The sequence below is a fragment of the Sander vitreus genome, chromosome 4 (assembly GCF_031162955.1).
Source record: "Sander vitreus isolate 19-12246 chromosome 4, sanVit1, whole genome shotgun sequence".
Lineage (NCBI taxonomy): Eukaryota > Metazoa > Chordata > Actinopteri > Perciformes > Percidae > Sander > Sander vitreus.
In genome coordinates, this window is record NC_135858.1 from 23,332,354 (window position 1) to 23,358,424 (window position 26,071).

The 26,071-nt window shown below is 40.5% G+C and overlaps 1 protein-coding gene across 1 annotated transcript in view; it reads right to left on the reverse strand.

Annotated features, from left to right (window-relative positions):
* The window catches only part of grm4 (glutamate receptor, metabotropic 4), a 90,397-nt gene that overhangs the window by 52,567 nt on the left and 11,759 nt on the right, over positions 1 to 26,071 (reverse strand). Inside the window, exons 2-4 of the mRNA XM_078249071.1 lie at positions 1,985 to 2,120; positions 1,625 to 1,779; positions 1,148 to 1,288 (exon numbers count right to left, since the gene is read on the reverse strand). Coding sequence (XP_078105197.1) covers positions 1,148 to 1,288; positions 1,625 to 1,779; positions 1,985 to 2,120 — 432 coding nt within the window. The remainder of the gene's footprint in view (positions 1 to 1,147; positions 1,289 to 1,624; positions 1,780 to 1,984; positions 2,121 to 26,071) is intronic.

The window sequence follows — 26,071 nt, forward strand, 5'->3', positions numbered from 1 at the left end:
TTTGTTTGTAAATATATATGTATTATGATTATTGGATCTACTCTTGATAGAAAGAGGAGGAGAAAGGAATTGGTAGGTCACTTTTCAGTATACAATTCTGGCCTCGGTTACACATACTGTAAAAACTTGTATGTTTTGAAAGACACAGTTTAGGATCTCATTAATAGCCTACATATGTAACTTTTCTGTATTTTTGCATATTTTCTTTCAGCAAGCACCAGAGGCTTAGTTTTACAAATGCAAAATGTGAAACCTACAAAGTACAAAATGTACTGTTTTAAGTTGCAGTCTGTGAAGCTACTATAATGTGCTAACAAGACAGCGAATGCTAACCAACACTGATCACAGGATGAGCCGTTAACATTAGCTGGCCTGCTAGCTTCTAGGTGATCATCTACAAACACTGTAATGTAATACATATAAACTGCATTTCTTTGTAGTGGCTGATTGTTGTGATCGACCAGTTGTTTTAACCTGTTCTAACTATAAATATGCCGACGTTGCCAGGCACAAAAAAAAAAAGATTGCTGGCCCTGCCAAATAATATTGTCAGGAATATCTTGAATGCCCCCCAATAACCTGTTAATAACTACTGTATATACAATGTACTATAGATAATTATGCCACTCATAATAAGCATGTGTCTCACATCATGACTCCCAAATGATTTTCATTATGTTCATCCATTTTGCTGTTATTAGGATGACACATCTTATACAGTATATTAACCACTATTAGTGACTGTACTACTTAATTGGTGTTTAAATCTTTATAAAATGTGCAGTGTTTTTCCAACTTAAGACAGATTGTGCTCTCCACAGCGGTATAACGTATGACACTGACTGAGCCTGAAGCTTGAAACATGCAGCCCAGCTGAGCCATCCACTTGTTATAGCCATGTGGGTAAACAGACTGGACTCAGCAGAAATATAGTGCAGCACTGAAATGAGCTGTGAGATTAATGGTATGTTTGAATATTGGATGTATAGCTGCTCCACTTTTTATAGGTAGGCAATGCTGTCAGAACACACCGTGAGCCAAATGTGTCACCTCCCTCAAGACATCAGAGGAATGTTTCTTACACTGGTTAAAAGTTTGAACAAAAGGAACGTTAAATATATTTTTCGACAACAGGAGAGTATCTTACTTGTGCATTTTTTCAGCCCGGACCCTTTCTTCACGGCGTGACGGCTGAGTTTGCAGCTGAAGTTGTTCTCCCAGAACTCAGCAAACCAGATATTCCTTCTGTTGTTTTCCAGAGTTCGGCTGATGAAGTAACGATCAAACCCTAGACAGATCAATGGGTTTATTGTCGTCGACACAGTGAGTGGCAGTGTAAACAACAGCGTTGGTACAGTTTGTGAGCCAGGGCGCTGATGTGTTCTACAGTAAAATTGATTAAATATAGCATATGTTCAATTTACATTGTTGCTTTGTGTGACAGAAGTTTGTGTTTTAGACCTTTGATGATTAAATGATTAATGGTTTAGCATGACAAAGCAACTTTTATTCTCCTGCAAACAGATACAGCCGTGCATCACATGAAAAGAATATTTCACTGAAATATGCACATTGTTTTATTATACAGGGAGATCTGACATATGCACAATGGTCTTCTCTGTACCTTTGATGGACTGCCGCTTGGGAAGGATGGTGACTGCTCCCTCTGCCATCTCCTCCTGGTGCACAACCGGAGAGATCTTTGAGCCCCAGCTGTCCGAACCCACCCAGATAAAATGACCTGTCTGGTTGGCCTTTTTGGCTGCATGGAGTAGCCGCCTGCAAAGGTGAGTAAACAGATGTTGCCATGGATAAGGTCAGCATCCCGCAGGCTCCACTTTGATTTTGTTTTGCAATTCATTACACAATGGTCTGGCAGAGCTGGACTGAAACGGCTGTGTTCCCACATGTTTCTGCCCCATTTACTGCAGTCGTGTTTAGCGAATCTTCAAAGGAGTGTTACGTAGCTATTACCATGCCTTACCTGATATCGTCTTCGCTGGCAAAAAGTATGACAACTCTTGCATTTGGGTTCTCTCTGAGTCGTCGGATGACCTTGTCAAACTCTCCCTGCTTGGGCTCCCGGGGAATCTTGACAGACTGGGAGATACAAACACCCCCTAAACACACAGAAGGTTATACATATCAATGTGATCATTAAGGGAAACTGTACAACAATACCTTCACAGTATCACATAAATCAAAGAAATGAAACATACAATGGATTAAATGTCACTTTACATATTTGTTGTTTGAACTGAATTTAAATGTAATTAGGTACAAATAAACAATCACGGGGAGGTAATGAAATCAAGGGCATTGTGTTGTCAATTTATCAGGAAATGCTTAGAAAGCTAAAACTGAGATGGTGAAATGCTGCATTAACCGGCAGGATAATTGGCTTCTAAAAGAAAGGAACACCCTGGCTGTGAGAGTTTCTTGATGTAAGCCCTTTTCTTTATCTACAGAATGCCATTTAGCAGTTTTGTGGGACAGTAAATGATGTGACAATGTGTTGTAGTGTGTATGTTGTTGCTCTATTATTATGAACAGGGAATACATCCCTGTACATTCCTATGTGGATTTAGCAGAGACTTTATTTTGAAAGGTACTCAATAACATTTTTGGTGTAACATTTCTTACTTTTCCCATGGTTCCATAAGTGATGCTATTGTATTTTTATGGAGTTAAATATGTTTTCACGTATAGTTTGGGCACTTTCCTGTAATAGGTCATGTTCTGTGTTTAAAACGAACTGCTAGGTTTACTTCCTCTTTTTTTTCTGGACTTTCCACATTTTGTTCCCGCGACTTACTTTTGGTGGTTTTGCTAAATATGTGACACTGAGTTACTTGAAACAAATACTTAGGAAATTCCCAAGTATTTTTGGGAAATTCCCAAGTATTTTGTTTTAGCCACAGTTGCATTTCATTTCATGCTTAAACCTGTTAATGAGAGCAGAGGTTTGTGGAGGCATGTGTGTTGCAGGGCTGCTGTGTAGCTTGTGATGCTAGAGCGTACTGTTATGACGATGTCTGCTAGCATGGAGCATTTAATGACCATTTACGGTACACATTATGCAAGAGAGACTCTGTGAATGCTTTCGGTCTGAATCCATGCTTAGACCCACTATGCACTCAGAATATGACCAATTCTTTGAGTCCTTGCAAAAGCAGATTGAAAAGTAAAGCCCAAAACCCAAAAGGATGTTGTGATGTGTTTTTGTGCAGTCAAAGCAATGTTTCCAGTGCTTCTCCAACAGGATTTCTATGGGGTGATTTAGAGTGCCTCAGTGTGGCATGTTTGTCTGAAGGATTGTTTCCTAGCATCCTGCAGCTCTCAGGACAGTGGGGACACAGCCAAGACATATCGTTATACACCAGATACTATATAGAAACATACTGTACCCATCACTGTTACAGATGGAGACCAGAGTCATGGAAGCTAAACTTTATAAATAACTATTTGCTGAAGTGAGTCTGTGTTTATTAACAGTGTCAAACGAAAGATTAACTCCACCGCCTGACAAGTTGTTCTCCAAAAGGCAATCAGAGGAAGCAACCAATAAAATGATTGAACAATCAACTGCAAATTAATTAAAGTTACACATCCCTCTCTATCATCTGAGTCATGTTAACAACCTAATGCATGAAGCTCACGCAGATAACAACTACAACAGCAACAATATTTTTACCATTGTTTTTTTAGTACTTGCAAATTATTGTGCTGTGTGTGTGTGTGTGTGTGTGTGTGTGTGTGTGTGTGTGTGTGTGTGTGTGTGTGTGTGTGTGTTTGGCAAAACTGTGGCCTAGAATCCTATCATTCTGCAGTCTTCCACCCTAGTGCCCAGCTCAATGAGAGGGCAGCAAAATCCCGATTTAGATGTCTAAAATAATGTTGAGGTCTGAGACAGAGACGAGACAGTAAACTGTCTTGCACAGCTGTCACCAATCTTATTACTGTAAGTTTGAGAAGGTCAGACAGAATTTCTGACCCAGTCCTCACACAAGATTTTGTCAGCAAAAAAAATCTGAAACAATCCTGCAATGTGAGTTAATGAGGGTTTGTGACAAAAGAAATCAATGCATGGTTGCTGTGCCCAACTCATTTTCTCCAAATGTATAATCTGGCCCAGAAAAAAAAAAAAAAAAAAAAATTAATTTCAGCATAGTAAGTACATATGCAACATATTTTGTAAACTTCTCTTTCTGCTCAAGCTCAGTTTGGACTAAATTTGTTTGTTTTTTTAAAACAATGTTGGGATAAAGGCAGGACATCAGGATATCAAGATCCCGTACCACCATAACCGAACACAAAATCGTTTAATGTGTGACCCCCACCTGGGCCGTAGCTTTTTAGTATGTTCATAATTGCATCAAAAAGAGAAGAAACTAGATGAAAAAGCCCCCTATTTTAGCTATGTAGACAGGTTAGGTTTTTGTAGTTTTGTACTTACTGCTTGCCACAAAATAAAGAAACTTTAACTACACCACAGCCTGAAAATGAAACTATAAATTTGCAAACCTATTGAATGAGCGCTGGACTCACACTACAGTAAAAGGATAAAATTGCACCACTGCTTAGTATTAATACCTGATAATACTTTTACTTTTATTATTTGTTACAACAGCAGAAACCAAGCACCTTGTTTGCAGTACTAAGAGCAGATACATTTCCAGCACTGGTGGCCACCACTGTAGTGCCAAGATGTACTAAGGGAAATGCCAAAAACATACAGTTATAGGATTTATAGACTAGTTTATTAGACAGATTAAGAGTGATGTTTTGTTTTTGTTCATTCATCCAGTCTGATGTGTTCATTTTAGCCAGTTTCTGTTAGAAAGGAGGGTTATTTTAACCTGATGCGCAAGATGGTTTGTTAACACAGAACCATCTAAGAAGCCGTCATTGGAAACTGTTTGGGAAAGGGCAGGCACTGCGCACTTTCAAAAAAATACCTGGCAGATGATTGGATGAACCATTTGTCTGTCACACCTACCAGAAATCTGCTAAATTAAGAGTTGTTATATACAGTATGTAAGTCAACAACCTGTACAGCTCTGTCAATTTCATCCACGCATGTGTTTTATGTTTTTCTGCAATCTTATGTGGGTGTAGCTACAGTAGATAGCTAGCTATGTAGGAGGATCCCACCTGCAAAGCTCTGATTGGTCAGTTGTTCTTCTAACTGGGGGAAAAACCCATCAATAAGCACAACAAGATTTGGTAAGATGATTTAGAGGTGAAACTGGGTTAAAGGATTTGTAGATTGCTTATTAATAAACATGAAAGACTAGGTTATGGATGAATGGTTTCCAGTGCAGCACTATCTAGACCCGTGTTGTGACAAAGCTGTTAGGAAGCATTTGAGACTGTTTCAGTTTTTTTTAAACGCCTGTATTTCCTTTTGGACATGTATTTTTTTTTAAAGATTTTTACAGGAAGTGCATCATGTGTTTGATCCTGGAAGTGATGTTTGGTATCCCTAAAAATCACACTTTTACTGTCTGGATGCTTTTCATCATCTTTTAGTTTATGGGAGTGTGTGTGTCTTGACGGCAGTCATGAGAGCATTTCATCACTTCAGCCATTTGTGTGTGTTGATGACCCACTTGTCCAGTTGACTTAAACAGGCTCTATTATCGGTCATTTTGTGTTGTTTACTTAAATTGATGGCGTTAGATAAGTGAGAAGCGTAAAAAACCACATTGTCACTTTGCAGTTTTTCTACATGTCACAGCAGAGGACTGTCCTGGGGTTATCTTAACAATGTGTTCACTAAAATTAATGGAAACTAATAGTGACAAATAGCTGCTGCAGTGTCAGGACAGCCACAGTCATGTAATCTGTATTTGCCACGACAGCTAAGCGGCTTTCTTTTTCTGCTTTTCATTTATATTTAGATGCCTTCTAGATAACAACAGTCATACTGTGTGTGAGGTCAAGACAAGACATCAACAAACGATGCATTCAGATTCAGATCCGTTCCAAAATATAATGGGTTCTTACGTGGTCCATGCTACATTCTTCCAGCAAGTTTCATGAAAATTGGGCAAGTAGTTTTTCCATAATACTGCTGACAGGCAAACAAACCAAATGAAATGTTTACTATGTTAGAAAGTTGAAAATTACTGTATTTATGTAAAGGAAAACACACAATTCAGGTGACAATTCAAAAAATATAATGGAACATAAGGCTCTCAGGCATTCCGTATTGCTTTCAAATATGTATTCTCCTATAGATCAACTTTTCTCCTTTAATGTTATCCCTGCTGAGTCAACACACAAAGTCTGACTCAAAGGATGTACATTTCCGGGCTAGAGCCTGACATCCAGCACGAGAGTCCCTCCCCTCTCTCTACCTCCACTGATGGGACTTAGCGCCGACCAGGACTGTTGTGATTGGTATTAAAGAAATACAACAATCTCAGAATAGATCGGTAGTGTAGCCAGACCATACTCCAGTGCTGTAACAGTGCTGATTCATGCAGGCATGAATTACCTTTCTGTCCTCTTTTGTGTCTATTGTTTGGGGAGGTAACCACTTCAAATGTGCATACATTAGTTCATTTTATTAAATGTGTAAAACCCTGGACTTTAATAACTTTCTATTTAAACAGGAACTTTGGTGTCACTTCCTTCATTCTGCCTGTAACAGCCCATTTCCCATTTCACGGCTTTCATGTAATAATTCAAGGTAAAACTATAATTTCCTGCATAAGTCAGGACACAGTAAACAGCAGTGAGCTTGCTAACCTTGCAGCAGTCCTTCAAAAAAAAAAAAAAAAGACAGCTTTTTAATTCCACTGAATACAATGCTTTTTCATCTGTGCTCTAATTTGAATGCATTGTGTAAAGACCTCTTTGTCAGGGAGTAAAGTTATTCAGTGAAAAAGACTTCATGCTGAATACAGATATCACTACAGACAACACTAAATCACCAATAATGATCAGTTATTGCTGGATTAATGAGGTAGTCTGTCAGCAAGCAATTGGATCATGTAGATCTTATATGAACTGAGGTAACATGACATTTAAAATGACGTGTGAAATATTAACCATTATAATGTTCTCAGCAGCTGTACTGGGGTTTTACAAATGGAATGTGAACTGCAGCAGAAAAGTCAGAAAAGTTCATGGAAGAGTTTAGGTACCGAACTGACAACATATCCAAAGATCATGAGAAACTGAAAGTAACTTTGTCTGTGATGGTTTTACCTTTCTGCTACATTTACAACACGAAGAGCAATCTTATAAGTTTGCTGCTGGCTTGCTTTGCATCAGAAGGTTGTTTTTCATGGATATGTGAGGAGATTTGAAATAACCTCTTCCTATAAATTACTTTTTGTGCCAAGTGTATACTGTGTAACTTTATCTGCCTATGTGGGTCTGACATGCCAGAAAATAATTCCCATCCAACGATGCCAAAATACATTCCCAATATTTTCCACTGCATGCCCTATCAGCATGGCTGGTTGTAGACTTTAATATGTTATGCTGTGTCCATGCTCAGTTCATGTTCAATTAAAGCACAGAAATACAATAGTATTAAGACTGAAAACACAATTTGTTGCGTCTCTGCTCCACTGAGTTTCCTAATTGTACATCTTTCCCATGCTATTTGTTCACCACACGTCTTTTTGTGTGTTTAGTCAGTGGAGCCACTCAAGTAAATAATTAACCAGTTGGAACGCACCATCTTGACTTCCTTTTTTTTTCTTTCTTTTTTTAAAGCTGTGGATGCTTCTGACTTTACAGGGTTGTTTTATTTTTGTGCTTTCGCAGCATGTAAAAGTTGGTTGATACTCAGACTTGAGCTTGAAATATTGTGTTAAATCAAGTGAGAGCACATAAACAGTCCAATACCAGTCATGTACAAATTGAAATATCAGTCGTATGCTTAATGATGTGTGGCATATAGTGTACAATGATATTTGGAAAAGAACAATTTAGGATGTACAACAGAAGACAAAAAAATTCAATGATACTTGATTTTCAGAAATAGGAATGTTAACAATGTGCTATAAAATGTTTGTCTACTTATTAAGTATCTAATCTGTATGAATTCTCTTTATTTGGCTGTACCACAGATATTTGCGTGACATGGTTTGTGTCAGAGTGCAACAGCTACTTTAAAAAACACCACCAAGGAAAAATAAGTGAGAATTAAAAATTAGATTTAGTTGTGTTTGCCTCTGCCAGGGAGGTTATGTTTTTAGCATTGTTTGTTTGTTTGTTGGCAAGCTATCTCCAAAACTTAATTACAGATTTAAATGAAACTTGGTGGAGACTTTAGCTAGGGGCCAAGGAACAAGTCATTGTTTTTTGGTGAAAATCTGGATCCAGGCACAGAACCAGGAACGTTTTAAAGGGACTATTTCACTATTGCACATTGAAAAATCCTATGAAAAATCGAGGAAGGGATGAAGTGACCCTGCCCGGAGGAAGCCCGGGGCCCCCGTCTGGAGCGAGCGTCTGGTGGCCGGGTTTGCCACGGAGCCCGGCCGGGCACAGCCCGAAAAAGCTACGTGGCGGACATCCCTCCATCCCATGGGCCCACCACCTGTGGGAGGAACCGCTGGGGTCGGGTGCGCTGCCACATGGGTGGCAGTGAAGGTCAGGGGCCTCGACGGACCAGACCCGGGCAGCAGAGGCTGGCTCTGGGGACGTGGAATGTCACCTCTCTGTGGGGGAAGGAGCCCGAACTTGTGCGGGAGGTGGAGCGCTACCGGTTAGATCTGGTGGGGCTTACCTCTACGCACAGTTTTGGTTCTGGAACCATACTCCTGGATAGGGGTTGGACTCTTTTCTTCTCCGGAGTTGCCCAGGGTGTGAGGCGCCGGGCGGGTGTGGGGGATACTCACAAGCCCCCGGCTGGCGCCGCTACGTTGGAGTTTAACCCGGTGGGCGAGAGGGTCGCCTCCCTACGCCTGCGGGTTGTGGGGGAAAACTCTGACTGTTGTTTGTGCATATGCACCAAACAAGAGTTCAGAGTATTCGGCCTTCTTGGAGACCTTGAGTGGAGTCCTGCATGGGGCTCCAGTCGGGGACTCCATAGTTCTGCTGGGGGACTTCAACGCGCACGTGGGTAATGATGGAGACACATGGAGAGGCGTGATTGGGAGGAACGGCCTCCCTGATCTAAACCAGAGTGGTTGTTTGTTGTTGGACTTCTGTGCTAGTCATGGATTGTCTATAACGAACACCATGTTCGAACATAGGGATGCTCATAAGTGTACTTGGTACCAGAGCACCCTAGGCCAAAGGTCAATGATTGATTTTATAATCGTTTCATCAGATCTGAGGCCATATGTTTTGGACACTCGGGTGAAGAGAGGGGCGGAGCTGTCAACCGATCACCATCTGGTGGTGAGTTGGGTCAAGGGGTGGGGAAGACTCTGGACAGACCTGGTAAGCCCAAGCGGGTAGTGCGGGTAAATTGGGAACATCTGGAGGAGGCCCCTGTCCGACAGACTTTCAACTCACACCTCCGGCGGAGCTTTTCGTGCATCCCTGTGGAGGCTGGGGGGCATTGAACCCGAGTGGACAATGTTCAAAGTTTCCATTGCTGAAGCTGCGGTGAGGAGCTGTGGTCTTAGGGTCTTAGGTGCCTCAAGGGGCGGTAACCCACTGAACACCATGGTGGACACCGGTGGTCAGGGAAGCCGTCCGACTGAAGAAGGAGTCTTTCCGGGATATGTTATCCCAGGCGACTCCGGAGGCAGTTGCAAGGTACCGAAGGGCCCGAAGGGCTGCAGCCTCTGCCGTGAAAGAGGCAAAGCAGCGTGTGTGGGAGAAGTTCGGAGAAGACATGGAGAAGGACTTTCGGTCGGCACCAAGGTACTTCTGGAAAACCGTTCGCCACCTCAGGAGGGGAGCGGGGAACCATCCAAGCTGTGTACAGTAAGGATGGGACGCTGTTGACCTCAACTGAGGAGGTAATAGAGCGGTGGAAGGAGCACTTTGAGGAACTCCTAAATCCGACTAATACGCCCTCTATGGTACAGGCAGAGCTGGAGGATGAGGGGGGATTGGCATCAATTTCCCTGGTGGAGGTTGCTGAGGTAGTTAAACAACTCCACAGTGGCAAAGCCCCAGGAATTGATGAGATCCGTCCAGAAATGCTTAAAGCTCTGGGTGTGGAGGGGTTGTCTTGGTTGACACACCTCTTCAACATTGCGTGGAAGTCTGGGACGGTGCCTAAGGAGTGGCAGACCGGGGTGGTGGTTCCCCCCTTTTTTAAAAAGGGGGGACCAGAGGGTGTGTGCCAATTACAGGGGTATCACACTTCTCAGCCTCCCGGTGCTGGAAAGGAGGGTTCGGTCGATAGTGGAATCTCAGGTTGAAGAGGAACAATGCGGATTCCGTCCTGGTCGTGGAACAACGGACCAGATCTTTACTCTGCAAGGATCCTGGAGGGAGCCTGGGAGTATGCCCAACCAGTCTACATGTGTTTTGTGGATTTGGAGAAGGCGTATGACCGGGTGCCCGGGAGATACTGTGGGAGGTGCTGCGGGAGTACGGGGTGAGGGGGTCCCTTCTCAGGGCCATCCAATCTCTGTACGACCAAAGCGAAGTTCTCGGCAGTAAGTCGGACTTGTTTCAGGTGAGAGTTGGCCTCCGCCAGGGCATGCGCTTTGTCACCAATCCTGTTTGTAGTATTTATGGACAGGATGTCAGGCGTAGTCGGGGTGGAGAGGGGTTGCAGTTCGGTGGGCTGGGGATTTCATCGCTGCTTTTTGCAGATGATGTGGTCCTGATGGCATCATCGGCCTGTGACCTTCAGCACTCACTGGATCGGTTCGCAGCCGAGTGTGAAGCGGCTGGGATGAGGATCAGCACCTCTAAATCGGAGGCCATGGTTCTCAGCAGGAAACCGATGGAGTGCCTTCTCCAGGTAGGGAATGAGTCCTTACCCCAAGTGAAGGAGTTCAAGTACCTTGGGGTCTTGTTCGCAGTGAGGGACAATGGAGCGGGAGATTGGTCGGAGAATCGGCACAGCAGGTGCGGTATTACATTCAATTTATCGCACCGTTGTGACGAAAGAGAGCTGAGCCAGAAGGCAAAGCTCTCAATCTACCGGTCAGTTTTTGTTCCTACCCTCACCTATGGTCATGAAGGCTGGGTCATGACCGAAAGAACAAGATCCAGGGTACAAGCGGCCGAAATGGGTTTCCTCAGGAGGGTAGCTGGCGTCTCCCTTAGAGATAGGGTGAGAAGCTCAGTTATCCGTGAGGAGCTCGGAGTAGAGCCGCTGCTCCTTTGCGTCGAAAGGAGCCAGTTGAGGTGTTTCGGGCATCTGGTAAGGATGCCCCCTGGGCGCCTCCCTAGGGAGGTGTTCCAGGCACGTCCAGCTGGGAGGAGGCCTCGGGGGAGACCCAGGACTAGGTGGAGGGATTATATCTCTAACCTGGCCTGGGATCGCCTCGGGATCCCCCAGTCGGAGCTGGTTAATGTGGCCCGGGAAAGGGAAGTTTGGGGTCCCCTGCTGGAGCTGCTACCCCCGTGACCCGACCCCGGATAAGCGGATGAAGATGGATGGATGGATGGATGTGCTTTTTTTTACGCATCCTATTTTCCTACCATAGATATGAAACTATAGATATAAAAATTTGAAATAATCTATATTTTCATATTAATAATGGTTTAAAAACACTGTGTAATGTGAAAGAAGTTGCTCATAGTCAAGTACAAATAATTATCATCCGATTTTGCAGTTCCCCCTTTACTCTATGAAGTGTTTTGGCGTCTTTCAGCTCATTGTTTTGTTTTTTACGGCCTGCAAATTTTTTGTTTTTGTTTACACACACTTCACATCTTTGTTTTTTTTATTTGCAGCAGTTTCCGGCATAAACAGCTCAAAATAATGTTTGTACGCTACTTGCCCAGCACCAAATGACAAAGTTAGCAGCTAGCTGGAGATCATAATGAAAGCTAATGTTTCTATGTATTTGCTGCCTGCGTAAATACAGTTTGCCAACATTTTCCCCACTTTTTAAGATTATGTCAATGTTGTCTTTAAAGCCTGTTCCACTGACCCAAGTGGCCAAAATAAATAAATTAATGCTGCTTTAAATAAAGTTATCTTTACCTAGAATCGTCTCAGTAGGTCAAGGTATGAATGAACATGTAATGTACTCTATTTATTCTTCATTTGGCTTGCTTTTGTCTCTCCACAGCTCCATACTGGACACCATGGGCTATAGGACAACAGTGTTTACTACCGTATGTGCTGACTAGTGTGGTGCTGTTGTATGTGATGGCTTTTATATTTTGAGGTGTTTGTGTAGATGACGAAATATCATGAATGCCAAACAAAAATGTATTTCAATACAGCAACCCTAACCCTATTCTACTTCTATTTAATGTTTATTTTTCTTATTCTGTTGTTTTAGTTGTGTTCTGCTGTAACAAGGGTATTTCCCTAGTTCGGGATCAATAGGTCTATCTTATCTTATGTTAAGGCCACATTTTATGCCTCAAAGAGTACTATATAATTGAATGAACCCGTTTCTGTCTCAACAAAAGGTAGCATTTGTTGATAAACTATTTTAGATTGTACAGGGGATTTTTATTCTCTGAAATCAAAAACGTTGTTTTCAAATCAACTGTCTGCTTTTAAATACTGCACAGGTTTCTTTTTTACAAGCCAATGTCAGAATTCTTTATTTTCGTTAATTGCAGCTGTGGTGAGACTTCAAAATAAGATACAAAAATAAAATATTTCCTGGAATGGTTAATTCACTGAAGCACAAAGTAGAGAGGACAACTGGCTTCAGGCCTTCTGACACGTCAGTGTCTCTCATTGAACGGCTTGTTGTCATTCTGCTTTTAATAAAAATAAACACACTCTTCTTAGCAAACACACACAGAGCTTCTGAAATGAATTCACGTTTGTGCGAGCACACTTATTTTTCATGCTCAAAGTCATAAAAAAATTAAAATCTCCTCTCTCTTTTACAAAAACTAACATGCAGTTACAGCTTTAGATGGAACCCTAAAATGAATAAAAATCCAACATATGCAAAAGAGTGAACAGGGAACTATTATAATAGGAACTTCTAGTGTTTGTTTTTCTGAATGTTTTGATAGATATTTGCTCACTACTCATCCCATACTGTCCTAGTATTAACACATAAAAAATGTATTGTACCCTCTGTGGGTTTGATGAATTATATTTAAAATAAAATGGAACTTCTAATCCCTATTACATGATAACATAGTGCACGTTCAGTGAGTACCCCTGTCAATGATAAAACATTTATTCAAATTGGCAAATAAAAGTGCCATATTGCCATTTAGTGTGTTAAAAGGTTGGGCTCCACACAGTTTTTAGACTGTTCTCTTCAGGTTTGCGGTCCACGTTGGAATGTCAAACAACAAAAAAATGTTTAATCGCTTCTTTTGTATCTCTCTTTTAGCTTGATAGTATTTTGGTACCCTGAACAATAAAATGAAGCACTGCCTCCATCCATGGTGTTTGGATGAATAGGACATTTTGACAAATATGGCCAGTTGCAGCACTTAGGGATAAAACTCCTTCCTGTCAGCTCTTATTTTCAAACATCAAACAGAAAAATATTTTTGAAATAACATTTCTAATTCTCTGTGTTGCCGGCTGTATTACCAGACAAAATAAGCGATCATAGGATTTTGTTTTTTTTAGGTAACAGTAACTTGGCCTACCAACATTGTTGTGAACCAAAATGACCTCATTTGGATCGGGCCATGGTGGAGGAGTCAAAGCCTGTCATCATTTAAAAGTTGACCTTTAAATAGTATCACCTCCATCAAGCTAATAACGGTAATGTTTTTTAACATCAGAACACAGTGCCAGAATGAATCATCCCTCAACATTTTTAGCAATGTTGAATGGACGTGTTGTCTGCCATATCACATTTAAGTAAAGACAATTTTTATTACAGAGCCCCTCCAGTCTGCTCTTCTGAGATATCACCACAGATATCCCCATTAACAGATGTACTTCACCACAATACATTTTCAAAGTGCAAGACACAAAGAAAACGACATGGCCGTATAATGTTCTATTTTATTTTTCACCTCTCCTCTAAAGCAAGGGCAGCAGTTTCAATCAAACCACTTGACTTCAATCTGACCTCTTTCGTATGACTACAGCACAGAAATACCTTAGGCAGAGCTGAGTCTGCACACTAAGCCCAAAAAATAGAAGTGCTTTAGACTGTAGCCTACCTAATTGACTCTGTAATAGTGTCATAGTTCAGTGCCACCAAATTGACTGAGTTTTCAAGCAAGCTTTGGCAACACTGATACCCTTAAAAATGACAAAGAGGCCTCCCAGTGCAACTCAAAGTTTATGCAACAACGAGCAACAAAACAGTGGCAATGTAGCACTCAATATCACCCTCTGCATTTAGAATGAATCATTCCAAGCCAGTTACATCAACATGTCACTAGATTTAAAACATACCTATCCATCACAACATAATTTAAAGCGGTACTAAAATATTTTTATGTGAACAATGAATCAAATACATGTATGTAAAAGGGTCGCTGGTAGTAACAAAGTATCAGCTCTACAAAGCCTTCTAGCATCTATCAGCTAATTGTTTTGGGTTAAAGGCTTGCAGCTTTACTTTTTTGGTTCAGTCTCAACGCTCACATCAGCGTCATTTTCAGTCATGGCAACCACCTGGATTAAGCAAAAGACCGACAGTATAATACCTGCCTAGCACCTAACAGGCAAAGTTAGTAAATAGATGGTGAACATACTGTAGTGAAGCATTTAGCTTCTATAAAAGTCAGATATTCCATCAGGAGTTGGTGGAGAGCAAAATGGAGCTGAGAAATAGTGAATAAATGCTAATGTTGCTTTGTATCTGCATTGTATACTGTATTGTAAATACTGTAAGCAACTGTATGCTAATAAGTTAGCCATATCAGCCTTGTAAGGCCATAATTCAGTATGTCAAATGAATATGATGTTAAGTTAGTTGTGGAGATCTGTCCCAAAGTGGCTAAAGGGGGAAGAATTGTTAATGAGAAAAATATATACTTGTTAAATTTGTAGTAATCAACATGTTTGTAGTACTCATGTTTAAGTGAGACTTTTTTTTTCTCAAACTGAGAGCTTGAGAATCTTCATACAACTGATATTCTTGTTAATTCTCTCTGGACAGCCAGAGAGTGGTTTTCACACCTCTGACCTGTCCTGTGTAGAAAACAGCCTGCTGCTTATATTCAAAAAGTGTTAATTAAAAAGAGGGAAACATGTAGGCGCCATATGGAAAAGGCTACCTACTAATTACACTTTGCTGCTCTTTCTTTTGTGTTTCTGTGGAGATGAGGTCATCTCCACAGAAACAGGTCCTCGCAAAGCTGCTTTGTTGGATCACTCACAGGTCTACCTTTTTCTTCTTGTCAAATTGTGAAATCAAATGTCTCTTCACTGAAGAGAAAAACTATTTATTGTTTTACCGACAAGAAATTCCTGTAGAGTAAACTCAGGGAAAATATTAGCTGGTGTGTATTTTATGCTTAATATTCTATTGGTGCTATTATGAGAGTGAGTGGGAGGAGGGGACCTGCAATAGCACAGAAAACCTCTTATGAGAGAAATGCTAAGCCTCAGGAAAGGATACACAGCTGCTCGGGAGTATTTCTGCACCATAATTGACGTGCCACAAGCAAAATTTCCCATCATTAGAGGGACCTGTTGCCTGGGAGCGCAGGAGCTTCCAAGGAGGAAAATGCAAGCCCTTAAGCTGCCATGCCTAAGAGATAACAGAGCTGCAGAATCACAACTGCAGAGATATGGGCAAAATATGCGGACAACAAACAAGCCCATTTTTCCCATTTATTATGCTGGGTTGTAGAAATCATATTGAGCGTTCTGTTATACATAATGAATTCAAACCTGGAGGAACATTTTCATAAAAACTCTGCAAAGAAGTGCAAAATAAGTGCAACCTCAAGATTGATTTGTGGAGTAAAGTGCTTTCAAAATGACTGAATAATGTGCCTAGTCTCTTTAATCCCTAACTGTCTTTGCATCCCTGCCCTTGAGACAAAGCCTGCGATGGTGCTGGTCATAGAGAAAACCTTGACTGCAGGAGATGAAGGGTCGCTGTCCATTTGTCATCATCACCTCCTCACCAATTAAACGCTGACAAAACAGTGTAGAGGAAGCAGCTGCTTTCATCTTCTAATTGACTGATTGATTCGCCTGTTTTTCTATCACCCTATAAGATGTTTTCATGATGCAACCCCGACGGTGTTTCATTTGATTTATAGAATGCAGCTTTAGTGGACGCACTGATGTGGGAAGGTGATATAAACACCATTTGTGAATTCATATGGTATAAAAAAAAACTGCCTGCCGAGGAAGCAAAAAATAAATAAATAAGTCAAGTGTTTTGTTTTTGCTAATTTGTTGATGCTGTCAAGTCCCTGTAGAATAGATGGACAGAAATAATAATAATTTAAAAAAACACAGAGTACATTTTCAATACGTTTATAAATATTCTAAATCTGAGACGAACATGTGTGGGAGTTGTTTGAAAGATTTTGTGATCATTGCCGTTGTCTGGTTCATGTATTGAGAGATGTGTCCAGCCCAAAGGATGAGCTATTGTTTAGGTGTTTTCCATTCATCTGGGATCTGTATTCACCCCACCCTTCAGGACAATATTGGTGTTCATGAAATAGATTTAGCTAAGACTATATTTTTTATTAGAGAGCTGTTTTCCATTCTTTGTTAAGGTAAGGTTTGACATCACGTGAAGCATAAAACAGCTTCGTTTTTCAGTTCCCCCTCTGAGACAAAAAGGAAAAACATATATTTTCTCAAACGAGGTTGTTCTTTGGGATTAGGTGTTTGACTAAAAAGGTTTTCTACGATTGTTATGTTAGATTAGAGGACCCTATAATCAATATTTTGCACTGATTTATAGTATCTTCAAATTTGATAATTTCTGCTAAAGTTCATATCTATCTATCGTATCTATGTACGTTCACATGCACACCAATATTCCACTATTATTCCGAATATGATACAGGTCATGTAAACAGCATATTCCGGTTGGATATTCCGAAAAAGGCCTTTTTCCGAATATAGCATTTTCCGATTAAGACGTGTGAGATATTCCGGTATTATTCAGGTTTTAGAGGCATTCTTTGTACATGTATACAACGCATTCGGAATATGTGTCTCAATCAGGGTTTTTACCGCAGTTTACGGCCTCTTGCCTGTTTGCAACTTACGGTCAGCTCTGTGTGTTGCTATGGTTGCTGTACAGAAACCAACCAGCCAACAGTTTGCAAGACTGCAGACCTGATAAGAAGGAGAAACACAGCTACTTTTAAACATTATTAAAGACTTGGATATCAACAGGTTTTTGGATATACGCACACATCGCTACGCCGACCTTTTCAAGAAGCTGGTTGAAAGAAGGAAAGAGGGACTCTGTGTTCGCACGGTCCAACAAGTGAACTTTGAAAAAAATCATATTTTGCATGGCTACATGTAAATGGGAATATTAGTGGAATATTCTCTTTCATTAGCCATGTAAACAGCTTATTCGGAATATATACTTTCAAATAAATAAAGTAAATTGACATGAGAGTCAAAAACGGTCAAATTATACAAACATACAGCTGTTTACATATTGACCTTTGATCCAGTCACTATTCGTCACTACTCTGAGAGCATACAACAGACTTACATCCTCCTGCCTCCAGCCCTCCCGAACAACTGTGGTTACCAGTCTATATAGGCCTGAAGCGCGTCACTGGAATTGGAACATACCAACAAAACAGTACAAAACAGGGGTGGCTCAGGTGAGTAGACAATAAAAGCTTAAAACAGCCAAAAATTCATATAACTATAAAGCTAGACATTTATGGAATATTATTTATAGGATTCAAGCTAACATTTGACAACGCCACAAAATATATTGACGGCTAATAAATGAATTACTCAAACTCCGGGTCACTTCCTGTTGCCCCGGAAGTCACAGCGTCATTTAAAACCGACAATCGCGGCAAACATTCCTTTAAGGCCCAGACTCACAGACCAACTCTCGGCAGAAAAGGCAGTTGGACTAATCAGTCTACCCGAGTTGGTCAAAAAAGTGCCTCGGAACACACCAAAGCGACGAGACGTAATACGTCTCCATAACAGCAGGCGGCGCTAATCTGTATTGTCGCCCAAAAATGAAAACCGGCAGTTGATTGGGTCTGGTTTCTCCGGAAATTCAAAGACAGACTGTCATGGCGGCTTGTTCAGAATAAAATCTCATATTGTACTAAAATGTGTTTCTGAAAACATTTTAAGTGAGAAATAGGCCAAGCAGTTGCTGAATCTGTCTTCATTTCAGATCAACAAAGGTCAGTTTAAAAGATTTTCGTCAGATTTTGAGAGACTCTAGTCACGCTCATTCTGCTCCCCGTTTCCGGGTTAGCACTCTACCAATCAGATGGGTCATTTGAGTCCGACTGCCGGCAGTGCCTGCCCTGCCGATTATACATGTCAAATGGGCCAAAATGAAGGCCGACGGCCCCTCGGACGGACGACGGCACGGAACACACCGAACAGACTCGAGTCACTGACCTCGCCAGACTGTCCGACGGACGATTATCGGCTCGGTGTGTAGTAGGCTTAATATACACCAACAGGAGACGCCGGGAAGACACGAAGATATATTAAACTATGCTACGTTTTAAGCTCAATAAACAGACACGTAATTAATGAATCGACGTGTTGCATGGTTATTATAACCGTCAAACAATCAGAGAATTATGTTTTGATGGTTGTAGCAATTGCATATAAATCACTGCAGTATTGGATGTTAAATGTGCACAAGAAAGCTACGGGATTACTGTGGGGGATTTGATGATGGCTAGGTTAACAGATGATTTGAAAACAGTGTGATAATTAACAGAACATATTGACACGCTAAACAAACATATACAGGTAACCTTTGCACTCACGTCTGAGAAATGAAATAGGTAGCGCATCGCTACCATGACGGCAGCTATGCCCCCCGTCACAGGGAAACAAACCAAACATGGACAGCACCCAAGAACAGGTTGACGTCTAGTTTAATGTGCACAGTGCCATGGTTAGCATTGCTAAACCTCTATCATGATTGACGGGTCGGAGTGTAGCCATGCCCCTAAAGCATCCATGCTTTATTTTCTATTTTAAAATGAATGGGACAGTAATTTACTAAATGAACATGAATAATGCTGTATAATTGCTGTATTTGAAAGTATCGATTGAGGCCATAAACCTGTTAGGAAAATGTTTACTAAGATAACAAATCAAGTGAGAAGAAGGGCCATTTTCCCATAGAAATCTATAAAAAACAGACTTCTTTTTGGAGTTGCCCCCTGCTGGAAATGAGATAGAATGCAAGTTTAAGGCACTTCCGCATAGGCTTCATTTTTCAGGCCCAGAAATTGCCGCTTGGTTCATTGTTATGTGACGCCCTCTAATGGCTGACAAATGTACTGATTTTAACCCAAACCAAGATCTTTTTCTAAACCTAACCAAGTAGTTTTTGTGCCTAAACCTAACCAAACTGTGATTGTTTCACAACGTCAACGACATTTTTAAAATCTTGACTGTTACATTTAGGTATGAGGATGGAAAACGCTCCTGTGGGTCATATTTCCTGCCACCACTGGGGACGCTAATTCATGAAACGCTCTTATTGGTCGTATTAAAGGATAGGAACAAATGACCTATGTGGTCTAGAGGATGAATACCCAAACCGAGCCCGTCGGGACCCGGCGGTATACGCCGGGCCGGGCAGGGTTCGGACAGATATTTAGAAATGATGTTCGGGTTCGGGTCGGGCTCGGTCACATCAGCGCAATAAGGCACTGAACAGTTTAAATTTAAAAAAACGTATTATGTAGGTGCGCGCCTATGTTAACATGCGCTTGTTGCCCCGTGTGCACTGATGCACTCATCTGTTGACATTTCCGAATGCCTTCTTACAAACGTACACGTGTCATTAGTATGAGAAAAAAATTAGATTTTAACTGTGTCGGGCTTGTACATAAATATCTTAATGCCTGTCGGGCTCGGGCTGGTCTTGGTTACTGCTCTGTCGGACGCGGGCCGGGCTCGGACAGAAAAATGCGGCCCGATCCGCACTCTAATGTGGTCATATGGTTTGTAGGACTTGTTGGAAATAAATACCCATTAAGTAATGGCAATGGCAATAAGAATCTGATATAGTGGCAAACAAATATATTAACAGACAAACAAAATAACAGGAACAGCTCAGAAAACAATACAATCTAATACCACATCTTGAAATTAATCATGAGTTTGTGTGCATACAGTTTTTGGGGAGACTGTCAGAAAAGGTTGATTCAATTTGAAAATGTAGTCCGTGGTGTTTATTCACCACATTGTTGGTGCTCTAAGTAGTCTAAGCCTTGTCTGCACTACTCAAAGTCACTCCATTTAAAGACTCCCTCTAATTAACTCATTTAGATCCTGAAAAGAACTTGCTGTGACAATTTGACCCACCTTTCACTTGTCTGTACAGCATGTTTGGATTTCAACAGTCACAATGCATGCCTACTTGGAAAAGCTGTTAAATGTGCCAGCAGGTAAACCAGCAGGACAGACAGTAGTCACCCATTTCAGCAGAGAATACCCACAAAGCATTTTGGCAGCTCCCTTACTCCAGCATGAGCAGAGCTTTAGAGTAATCATTATTAAAACAGACAGGGACCTGATGTCTACAGAGAGTTCAACATACAGTAGTGGGGCTTACTATGAGTAATTTGGGGTTATCCTGGGTTCAACAGCTATGCTGGGACACATTCAGGGCACCAGTGATATTCAGTTTAGTGAAACGACAGCCCCACTATGTTGATTTTTCTAGCCATGCTAGCGGCAAGGCTCTAGGCAGTATTGGTCTGTTGGTACACAAATTTGGTCCAGACTGAAATATCTCAACAGCTTTTGGATGGATTGCCATGGAATTTGGTTCACACATTTATGTTCCACAGAGGATGAATGGTACATTATTTTGGTGATCCTCTGATTTATCTCCTAGCGCCACCAGCAGGTCAAAGTTAACTCATCCACTGAAATATCTTAACATCTACTGGATGGATTGGTGTATAATTCTGTACATACATGAATGGTGCCCAGACGATGAATCCTAGTCACTAGCGTCACTATGAGGTTCACGTGTTTTTGAGTGAAATGTATCGACAACTATCCGGTGAAATGCCATGCCATTTACTACATACGTTCATTTTTCTCTTCAGGACGAATTGCAATTACTTTAGTGATCACAGGACTCATCTTCTAGCGCCATCGTCATGGAGAAATTTCAATTTGTCGATTAGTTAGATTTTTTGGTCAAATACCTGCAAACATTCCTCATCTGCCTCAGCTGTACATTATGTGTTTTGTTTTGCTAATTTGTTATTTATGGCTACCATCCCGACTATGTGGACAAGCAAGACCATCTCCGTGTCCATCTTCATCTCTACATCAGAGGGGATATAGAGAAAAGCGTGGAGGAATTGAAAACCGACTGCGACTTCTCTGCTGGGCATCTCTCTAGTCAGTGCAGTGTCGGACATTGAGCTGGATAGCCTCCGTGCCTCTGTGCCTGTGTCGGTTTCCAGCAGGATGTTGGAAGCTGTGGTGTCCTTTCGCCGAGACTTGGATGGATCCTGGAATGTCGGTGTCATTCAACGAGGTGACTTTTTTTTTTTGTGTGCCGATCTGACAGCCAAATTCTGCTTTATGATGAATCATGCAAGTTTAAGAAGATGATGGGATAACATTTCACTGGAAATGTACCTCATAAGATATCATGTTACAAATAAAATCAATTGATGGATGTGTACTGCTAATTATCAAATGCAAACACGCTAAACACAGTGACCGTGGTATACCTACTAAACATCATCTTCGTGGTTGTTTTCAAGTGATTCTGCTGTAATGTATTTGTGCTTGTGTGTGTGTGTGTGTGTGTGTGTGTGTGTGTGTGTGTGTGTGTGTGTGTGCGCGTGTGTGTGTGCATGCGTGACTGTGTGTGTAATGTAGATGTAGATGATTTTGTAAACAGAATTTGAAATGTATTGATAATAAAGATAGACATGACTAAATGGTGGTCTACAAACAGTGAAATTGTCTGTGGAAAAAAGCCATTGTACACACTGATCTCAATACTGCACTTATGAGATAACATTGAACAAAGAAGTTCACTAACAAAAACAATCCCCCAAAACAAGATTGTGTGCAGAAAGGAAAATATTTCACAGACCCTGTGATATTGTTAAGTGCTCGGCTGCACCAAACCAATTTTGCATCAAAAAAAGCCAGATGAAAAGAATTCAAAGCGACAGTGATATAATTTCCCCTGAAATCTCTTGCAGCAAAATTTTCTCTACAAATGCAGCATTCTTGATTCGGCAATTATAACATATTTTTCTGCTCAAAATGTTGTACACAAATATAAAGTTTATAAATACTGTATACTTTATCACTTTCTAAGCCTGACCTTCAGCTCATAATAAATAATCCTTTGTAAAGTGCTTGTAGTAGCGGATGACCATTTTAATTTGTATTACCTGCAAAACTTGTTTTGCATATTTGATGTTGCTGTTTATTTTAAGTGCATAACAACACTTTCCGGTGTGTTTGCAAACATATTCTCTCAACAGAGTGCTTAAATATGTGTGTCTGTGTGTGCTCTTTAGTTTTTTTGTATGAATGCATTTTTCTGGTGAAAATAAAGTTTTTCATGATGAAAGCTGGTTTCACAGTTTTCCATGATGAAAGCTAGTTTCAAAGTTTTCCATGATGAAAGCTGGTTTCAAATTACTCTTGTCATAAGTTGTCACGTTTGCTGCATTGTACAAGAAAATATATTGATGAAAGATACATACAGATGTGTGAAAATAAAATCTCTTGTAGTTGTCACTTTGGGCATTGATGCAGTATTTGGGCTATATTGGTTTGTACAGAGTGCGTCTTCACAATATATTTACATCATTAGAGAAAAAAACGTATGATGAAACTGGTTATAGTGCTTTCTATATTTATGGTAGTACAACCAAAAAACATACATGCTATGTAAATTACCACCATAATGCTCTACCCCTACTTTAAATCATGTTTAGTTTCCTTTATACATAACTTACTTGCATCTTTACAACAGAGAACACCCTTACTGCCACAGCTTTGATTTATGTTAAATTCTAGCTTTTTTATGAAAATATTAAGTGTGAATAAAAACAGAGTTGCAGAAGTTCACTGCTGTGATCACACAGTAATAATTTAAGCCAAATCTGTATCAATACTTTTTTATATATTTATCAGAGCTCCTCTTATCTGGACCTTATGATAGTAGCTCACTGTGTAGAGAGATTTGCATCAAACTAAAACTTTAACGCTGAGGAGTATACAAATTCTTTGTTTTTTTTCAAATGTAAGGGAAACATACTCCCCACATTCACAGAACATCAACAGAAAGGGCTTCAGGAATAACATGCAAGGTTAGAGCCAGGTCAACAGTCATTTACACATTAACACATGGGAGCTGTCCAACACTGCTACAGTGCATCTCCACTGAGTCGACTACAGAAGCACTGAAATGGCTTACAGTGCCACGAGGGCATACATTTTTATACATGCATATATTTTCACTGTAATAGTGTCACTTGCCTAGCCTTCAGGGCTAAATAATTTGGCTTCAGTGCCTTGCTCAGGCACATGCTGACAGTAGCTACAATGTCAATTCAGCCCCCTACAGCCAGCCTCTCCCAGCTCAAGTGAGTCTTCAAACTGGGAATCTTTCTGTTACGAGCTGGATTCTCCAGGCTACCGTTGTAGTTTATTAATTGATTTTTTTAATGCACACTGGCACATTGAGTGCCCGCAGCTAGAAATGTCTCCTTACAGACACTCATTTCATATGGTATAAACAACATGAGTAAAGTCAGATAATGATGAGACTTTAATTTGCTGGTGACCTCAGGGCTCGCTACTGGAAGATTTTTATGTTTTCCTAAAGACATTGCATATCAACCGCTCAGCCAGGCCAGTCTATTTCCATGTGCTTATTTGTGTTTACAATGCATAATGTAGTAAATATCCCAATATTATGACTGAAGGCAAACTGTGGATGAGCATTGTATAATGAAAGATAATTTGGATTAGCTAAATGTGAAAAATAGCTGCAGCTTTGTTTAAAAAGGGGATTTAAATGTGTGCAGTGTATACTTAAATATTAGTAAAACTGTCTATCTACCTTATAAAGACAACCTTACTGTCTAAAGGTAGTATTGATGTTATTGCAATATGCCATACATATTAATACTTTTGCAAATTGGTTTGTATGATTCCTGGAGATGGAGATTCATGGACATGACTCCAACTTTACAATAACAAACAAATAAGTAGAAGTACCCTTTTTTTTTAAAGAGAAAAAACAGCATCCTTATTTGCATGCAGAAAAATATTCTACCTCCACAATCAAACACATGGAGATCTGACTATTTGATGCTTGCTTTATCTTCCAAGCCTTGTCAAGAATTCTGTGGAGAATTCACAGCGGAGTGCACACATTGTTCATTTCCCAGCTCTAAAATAAAAGAACACTTGGCAGAGGAGTACAGGCCAAACATGAAATGAATAACAGATGACTCCATGACATCTTTGTCCTATGACAAATTACTCTAAAGAAAGGAGGTTTGTATTTCTTAAAAGATACATGAAGCAAAAAATAAATGTTTTTTTTAATCATGTTATCTGTTGTTTATAATTAAAGCCATTGTTTTGTATGACTTGTCAAATGAACGCAGTGACAGTGTTACGGGAGTTACATCCATATTGTATGTGAAAATATAACTTCTTTCAGACTGCTTAGCAGACCTTTACATCATAATGCTGCAGGTACTGCAGATTTACTGAAGACTGATGCAGACTCACTTCCGTGTTGGACAAGATGAGACAAGAGGATCATTCCAAGATCTTTGCAGCACCATTCATGTCAGTGTACTTCAGAGCTTTGTGCCCATATATGGTAATCCTTGATTTGGTACTCTGGCCTGTAGAGCAGACCTTGTCAAGCAGGACTCAGGATTTCAATTTTAAATCTGTGGGTCAGCGCAGTGGGAGCTGTGTTAAAGTGGGATAATCCCATGGACATGGCACCGTACCTCGAGGCCAGCACCGCCGTCTAGTCTGTGTAGAGACTGAAGACCAGAGAACCATACACAAGAAGAAGAACCAGGATAACCTTGCACAGTCAGCCAAATCCATCAGCATGCACTTTCAATGCATCATGAGAGGTGATAATCATTCTATTGTTTCAAAATTCCTACAATATTTAGTTAAATAACGGTTTATGTCATTGCTTTTGGTTGATAGCTTGTGGATCGAATTATACTCAGTCCAAATACATTTTTTAATCATCTCTCCTCCTCCATATTAGTCATAAAATAAATGTCTAAATGACAAAATAAATTATGCCTCTTTTTGTTCATCTTTCCCCCGGAGTTTGACAGTTTTATTTAAAAGTAGGAAAAATGGATTGTTCGTTTACTATACACCGCCATGATATTTGACTGAACAGAAACCCTTTTTCTTCAACAAATCCTGTGAAAACAATTCAACTGCCATAAAAAGCAGTGTATCTTTTTCTTAGCTATCTGATGTAGTAGATGCATAGGCGTAACATACAGCCCCCCAACTATTATAATTTCCTTTACATAAATAAAGACATTTGCACTATAAATTGATGCAGAAAAGGCACAAATTGTTGCAGAAAAAGTGTTTTTTGACGCTCAAAATTTCAATTTTGCTCCAAAGTTGAGATCTCAACCCCCCCCAAATATCAAACCCAAAGTTACATCCTTGAGTATATGACATGTTCTGTAGTCTTAGTAGGACATTTCTTTTACCGATGGGAATTTTCATGACTATATGAAGAAAGGCAGCACCTGTTGGTGGAAACACTCATTGCCTTATGGCTGTATCCCATGTGACTGATGCTGTTGTCAGACATGAACAGGTGGATATACCTTTTAAAATTCATGAAAACTC